Source organism: Zeus faber, assembly GCF_960531495.2.
Source record: "Zeus faber genome assembly, chromosome: 8".
Classification (NCBI taxonomy): domain Eukaryota; kingdom Metazoa; phylum Chordata; class Actinopteri; order Zeiformes; family Zeidae; genus Zeus; species Zeus faber.
This window is the reverse complement of record NC_137195.1, coordinates 13,348,178-13,355,677: the sequence shown is the minus strand read 5'-3', so window position 1 is coordinate 13,355,677 and position 7,500 is coordinate 13,348,178. Positions and strand designations below refer to the sequence as shown.

General features: G+C 46.9%; 1 protein-coding gene across 1 annotated transcript in view; it reads left to right on the top strand.

Moving 5' to 3' along the window:
- crabp2a (cellular retinoic acid binding protein 2, a) overlaps positions 1-2,850 on the top strand; it is a 7,873-nt gene extending 5,023 nt beyond the window's left edge. The window contains exons 2-4 of the mRNA XM_080006191.1: positions 486-664; positions 1,454-1,570; positions 2,116-2,850. Coding sequence (XP_079862317.1) covers positions 486-664; positions 1,454-1,570; positions 2,116-2,166 — 347 coding nt within the window. The 3' untranslated portion in view covers positions 2,167-2,850. The remainder of the gene's footprint in view (positions 1-485; positions 665-1,453; positions 1,571-2,115) is intronic.
- Positions 2,851-7,500: the final 4,650 nt, after the last annotated feature.

Genomic DNA, 7,500 nt, shown 5'->3' with positions numbered 1-7,500 from the left:
GAATATTTGTGTTTCTGTGTATGTCATGATGATGATGATGATGATGATGATGATGATCTATGGTTCTGTGGGAGTGCAGATGTCCCGGGCAAGCTCAGTTGCGATGACCTCATTGTTTCCTTCAGTCCCTGGTGATGTCATCATTATTGGACAGTCCCGCATAGCTGCACTAATCTCTTTATGCTTGCTGTGCATGAACTCACTGAGCACAAGCGACAACAGCAGCCACACCCCTCCCTCTCTCTCTCTCTCTCTCTCTCTCTCTCTCTCTCTCTCTCTCTCTCTCTCTCTCTCTCTCTCTCTCTCTCTCTCTCTCTCTATCTCCTCTCTCTCGCTGGATCTTTTCAATAGCACACCGGCCAACACGTTTGAAGTTTACATGACTGACGTACCCTTCTCAGGGCAACACTTATATAAACATTATATTTTCGTATGTTCTCCGAGGCTGATGTGTGTGTGTCTTTTTGTGAACCTGTGTGTTCCAGGTGTGGGCATCATGCTGCGTAAGATCGCGGTGACCGCCGCCTCCAAGCCGTCGGTGGAGATCACTCAGGAGGGGGAGACTCTGTCCATCAAGACCTCCACCTCGGTCCGGAACACCCACGTCACCTTCACTGTGGGACAGGAGTTCAACGAGGCCACGGTGGACGGACGCGCGTGCACGGTACTCACACAGCACACGCGCTCACATTTTAACAAACACGCACACACACACACGCTTCTCTTGTTTGCCTGGATATAGGAAGCACAAGGGAATGGGAGGAATCGGGCGTGGAATGTTGATGGAAACATTAGATTAAAAGCTTTTGGAATCCCATAGATCCTATTTGATTTGGCATTTGGTCGTATTTACACTAATACCAAAATCATAGCCGCTCCCATGGCCTCGCAGGAGCAATTAAGCTGCAGTCCATTCTACCCTGCACTCTTTATAACCTCCTCCAACTTCCCTGCCTCCCGCTCTTCCTCACTCCTTGCCGTCTGTCGCACTTCATCCCTCCCTTTTCTCTCTCTCTTTCTTTCCCATGGACGGGCCTCCAAAGCAAACACATGAGGACACACGGGTGTCGATCTCCTGATAACGATGATCGCATTACATCTTATCACCTCCCAGCCATACTCCTCTCTCCCCCTCTCCCCCTCTCTCTCTCTCTCTCTCTCTCTCTCTGTCTCTCTCTCTCTCTCTCCAGTAACCACAACATACTGGGGTCAATCCGCTCATTATCTGGTGGAGCGCTATCAGCGCGATGCAGGCCACCTGTCCATACATTCTTTCATTTGTCCACCTGTCTACCCGTTCCATTCACCAGTCTTCTTCCCCACATGGATCCCAGAATTGTAGGCTCCCTACCTTCCCTACTCACCCTCTGTCGCTCTCTCTCTCTCTCTCTGTCTCTCTCACTCTCTCTCTCTCTCTATCTCTCTCTCACTCCCTCTCACCCCCTCTCTACAGAGCTTTCCACGTTGGGAAACAGATAGTAAGATCAGCTGCGAGCAGACGCTGCAGAAAGGGGAGGGGCCCAAAACCGCCTGGACACGGGAGATCACCAATGATGGCGAACTGATCCTGGTAAAACCTACTTCACAAAAATGTCCAACCCATTGCTGGAAAACTCATTGGAAACGCAACATATATCTATATGTTCTACAATGTTCATCCCAAAAAGTTCAATATATACGTAGGTGAAATAATTATCTTAATGATTATGAATTTGCTCAAACAAGCACAGGCGTCAACTAATCCCAGATAATACCAAAGATTCCAGTGAACTAAACCAGTAAAACCAAGGATTGCACTGTTTGACCCACAGCCATAGTCTCTTTAATTCTACTCATTCACATGAGGATTAAGCTGCGAGTATATACATATACGGTATACTATAGTAGTCAATAAGAAACACTGGAAGACCATTGTGTATTGTGTAATCTGAATCAGAGTTCAACAGAGTTTACCATCATTTTTTTTCTGTTTGTAAAAACACTTTTCATTGGAAGATGACCTCAAGTAAACAGAACAAAAAACACGATCAACCTAATATCAGCAGCATAGAGCAGAACTTTCTCTTCCTCTCTGGTGCCGTGCATTTAATACCGACTTTCTCGTTCCTCTTTCAGACCATGAGCGCCGACGACACGGTGTGCACCAGAGTCTACGTGCGGGAATGAACGCGAACGCTCCACCTCCGTCTTGGTCCTTCCATCCCTTCCCTCCGATCGCCTGGCCACCACTTTACTCCATTTACTGCAGCGCAGCGCATCAAAGGCAGCGCCGGGGGGGAGTAGTCTATGTAGTTCGCTTCTTCTGCAGCCATATACCTGATAGCTTCACTGTGTTGTTAGCCTGGTCGCTGGATCTAGAACGCCACACGTGTCCTTCTTTAGCCACTCCCAGGGTCCCGGCTCCATCGAACGTGACCCACTGGGGTTGTAAAACTTTTAAAGTGTCAGTGTCTATGTTGCATGCGTGATTACCTGGATGATAGCCAGCGTGTTTGGGGAGAAGAGTTGGGTCCGTGTGTAAGTGTGTGTGTGTGCGTGCGCGCGTGTGTGTGTATGTGTGTTGCCAGCGACTATATTTGTAGTTCTGTAAACCAATCTCTGAGCTCTTTCTAGTTCCAGGTCAGTTATGATGTGTCACTTCTGTGTTCCCGCGCTCCTCCACCCCCGTACCCCGCGCACCATACGCGCACCCTTTTCTATCTGTTGACAGAGTTTTATATTTATTACTCCACTAGAGCATGATGTAGTACTGCTAGGGTTTTTAACTTTGTGTCTCTTTTATATAAAATGTCATCATTTGTTTTGGAATGACTTTCTACTGGAAGACAATAAAGCACCATGTTGACCCAGTGAGACTTTCTTTCCCTTTCTTTCACTCTCTCTCACATACACACACACACACACACACACACATTCACACGCATATAAACAAATGGAAACACTAGCATTAATGTTATGGAGTGTGCGCACAGCTTGCGCATATGCACATATTACAGAATGGCATCTTCATTTGAGAGTTTCTCTCAGCTGTTTGCAACGAGAATAACTTTTCTCTCTCCTCGCTCCCCCTAGAGTCGCTCTCCTCTGGACTTTTCCATCTCACCATCCTTTCCCTCGTTCTCTCTTTTCCTCACTCTCTCTCTGCCTTCTCTCCAACGGCCGTCACTCTGCCTCATGCTCGTTTTGTCGCATTCCTCTCACTCTCACCACATTTCCTCCTCTCTGCGAGTGTCTCTTGACTTTTGGTTTTTCCTAACCCTCTGATTCCATATGGACCGCTCCATCCTGTCGTTTCCATGGCGTGTCCAGCCAGTGGCAAGTCAGAGTTGGCATATCAATCAGTTGGGCAACGGCTTCGGTTCTGCCCTCCCGATTTAATTTGCTTTACAGAGAAAAACAAGATTTCTTCTTTCTGAAAACCTCAAAGCATCCCTGCCCTTAACAGTGGAACGTTGTTTTATTGTCGGAGATAAGTTCTGTTGCTATCTTAGCATGTCAGTGTGGTTCTTCCTGCCACACACCACCGATTGGCTTTTTCAGGGCCCTCCGACACAGAGACACAGGCGATGGTGTTGAAACGTAGCAGTTTATTGTAGAGTGGTCAAAATTTAACCCAGAGCAGATGGAGACATGTCATCACAAGGGCTCCGCTTTTGTATGTCTGGGGATGGGTGATTTAACCTGTGCTCATTTGATCGCTCATCAACAACCACCCATGATACCGGGCCCAATTAACTAAACTCAAGACAGGTGTGGCTGCTTTAACCACACCACCCTCACACTACATACCGTCAACACCAAACTGAGGCCAGGGACACCTCCTGGCTGAAAACTACTCCCCCCACCCCCACCAAGCTGAGAAAAAAAGAAAAATACAACCTGGAGGGGTGGCCTGGCTGCTGCAGGTGGATACCCATGGTGGCTGCTGTGGCTGGTTCTCCTCCTGTCCTTCGCTGGACATCCTGGCTGCTGCTGTTGCAAGTTGGATGAGGGCTGGTGCTGTGGCCGCCCTTTGACCTGCTGGTGGCTCCAGTGCGTCTTCGGACGGCCCTTCCCCGTGCCGGAGAGTCCCTGTTCAGGCACCACTGTGGCAGTTCCGCCTGCCACATGCCACCCAAGCAGGTTTTCTGGGGCTGAAACATACCAGTTTATTGTAGAGAGTGGGCAAGATGGAATAACCCCGGAGCAGATGGAAACAGGTCATGACGAGGGCCCCTCCTGTGTGTGTCAGTGTGGATGGGTGGTGTAACCTGTGCTTGTCAATTGCTCTGACGAGCTACAGCCATACAGCCACCCTGATCCGGGGCCTAATATACGAGACCCAAGTCAGGTGTGGCTGCTTAAACCCCAACCACCCCCACACCACAGTTAAATTAGGAGAGAGCTGACATGGACATGGAGTAGTCGCTTGATAAATCAGGTAATGGCCGGAGAGATGGCGTGGCTTTAAAGGTCCAGTTGATGCAGTTTGGCGGACAGCAGACTTCCAAAGAGTGGACATGGGAATGGTAAAGTACTACAGAGAAAGATGTATCCGACCTGAGGGTCACACACAAGCACGCATGCACGCACACACACACACACACACACACACGCGCACACACACGCACACACACACACACACACACACACACACACACACACACACGCACACACACACACGCACACACACGCACGCACACACACACACACGCACACACACAAAGAGTTCAGTGATACAGCAAATAAGCGCTGGGTACAGAAGGGTACCTGAGGGAGGAATGTCAGACACTAAAGCAGCTCTCTTGCTCTCTTTTTAACACTGTCTTTTCTCTCTTCTTGTCTTTGCCCCGCAGCTGTGTGTAGTTACAGTGCGACCCCAATAAAGTCCCCTCTGCTGCCTCTTGCTCTAATAAAAGGGGTAAATAACTGCTCCTCCTTTGCTGTTTATTACCCCCTGGGGCAGTAAAAGGCAGCTGTCTGCCCCCCTTAAAAATGCTCTAGCTGCACTGAACCCCCGTAAAATCACACACTTGTGTGCGCACAGAGCAGTACACAAATGAACACACACATTCACGCATACTGAACCTACCAAACACCTACATTCTGTGAACTTTTCACACATGGCATCAAACACCCACACCATACATGCAGCTCATAAAACCCTCCAAATTTCGCCCATAAGATGAATGGACGACTCACTACCTGGCTTACACTGACGTACATGTGCTGGTGATGTTGTAACAACAAGCACACATTAGAATTTTATCATATATTCAGTGATACAGATAGATAGCCAGATAGACAGACAGACAGACAGACAGACAGACAGACAGACAGACACAGACAGACAGATAGATAGTTAGATAGATAGACAGACAGACAGACAGACAGACAGACAGACAGACAGACAGACAGACAGACAGATACATACATACATACATACATACATACATACATACATACATACATACATACATACATAGATGTGAGAGCATGTTCATTTAGGTTCCTTGGGGCCATAGCTGTCTCCGAGTGCTGTTTGATGCGTGATTTGTGAGCGGTGAGGAATGGGTGTATGTGTCCGCTTGCTTCAGCGTATGTCACAAGGAGATTTGTGTTCCGCTTGAGCCTGTTATTGACACCCACAGGTCAAGGGCATTCTGGGTAAGATGAAAAAAGAATGGGAGCGCTTGGGGAAAAATACCCCACTCACTCGCTCGCTCACTCACTCACTCACATACTCGCTCGCTCACTCACTCACTCACTCACTCACTTATTCACTAACTCACTTTTTTTACAGGTGAGTTGCTCCGAAAAAACCCCGACTGACACTGATTTATGTCACATGCACCTGCAATGCACCCCCCCCCCCCACACACACACACAAAAGTGATTGAACCAGGCCAGGGAAAGCATGGTAACACAAGGTCAAAGCATTATTTTCCATCCTTCATGCGTCGTTGTTTACGTGACGTCAGGTCGCCATCCAGCCACACGGCCGTGCACTGGGCCACCGCCAGTCATCAAAACCACACTGGCACGGGAGTTTAAAAAGGGACGGGAGGGATGGGAGGGTACGGGGAAGGTCAGAGCGGGGATTTCAGAGCTGTTTGTTTAGGAACCATTCCATCCGAGGAAAACATTGCAGTAAAACTGGAAGAAAAGAAAAAAAGGAACGGAGATGTTGAGTCAGCGGCTGAAACTGAAGGAGGGGTGAGGTAAGGAGAAGTGTCTCCTTGTGTCCCGGTCTTGGGCTCACTTGACAACTGTTGTGGAAAAAAGAATGAACAATGTTTCATCTTTGTAACGTCACACAGACAGGGAGGGAAGGTGTCACCCACAGGGAAGAACCGACGGAGGTGTAATGGAATGTGCAGTAGATGCAGGTACAGTTTATAGTGTACCCTTCTCTTTCTCTGGTAGTTTACATTATACCCACCGACCAGATGAACATTTGATTTACTTACTTACTTACTTATTAATTTATTATTTATTTGGTTGTTTATTTATTTATTGATGTTTACTTATTATTATTATTATTATTATTATTATTATTATTATTATTATTATTATTATTATTATTATTATTAATAATAATAAGAAATTATTTATTTATTTATTTATTTTATTTATTTATTTATTTATTTTTAATATTATTATTATTATTAGTAGTAGTAGTAGTATTATTATTAGGGAGGGGACTGACCCCTCGGACTAAAAGTGTCGACGACGGTACGGACACGGTTGGGGTGCCGTTTGAACCGGGACATCACAAACATTCCGTGGTTCAAGTTTCATCCAAGTCGATCCACATATGACTTCCGGTGGGGTGGTGGAGCTAGATGAGTTTGTGGCGTAAGACGCTTTGTGACATCATCATTCCGTTCCTTATAAATGTGCAGGTTGTGGTTTTGAACGTCCATTCCCGTTGTGCGCGGTGCTTGGTGTAGACCCCATCACTCTCTAGTGGTTAGAGATTACAAACTACGCGCGCGCACGTGTGTGTGTGTGTGTGTGTGTGTGCATGTGTGTGTGTGTGTGTGTGTGTGTGTGTGTGTGTGTGTGTGTGTGTGTATGTACCGTCTCATCTGTTTGACGTTGGCATAGCTGTTGGATTGATATTTTAACACTTTGGTCTTTTTGTAAATGAAGACATTCCGTTCGGATCGAACCCCGTGTTAGATGCAGCGTTGTGGTCCTCCTTACTTTGCGGGAATTGAGGAAATCGTAAGATGACAAAAATTTGCGAGTCCCATGATGAGTTTCATATTCTCTGAACGAATCGGAAAAAAAATAGTACTCTGAAAACTGTAAATAATCACGGAAAGACGTCAACCGTTTTTGGACTCTTGGACAACTTGGACACGAAAAAAACCCCACCAATCCACAGAAAGTCGTCACCACATCGATTCGGGTCCGCCCCAACTGTGCAACTGCATGATGCGTTTTATGTTCTCGGAACGCGGCGGAAAAACTAGTACCCGAAAAAATTGTAGTAACTCACAGAAAGATGTAAAC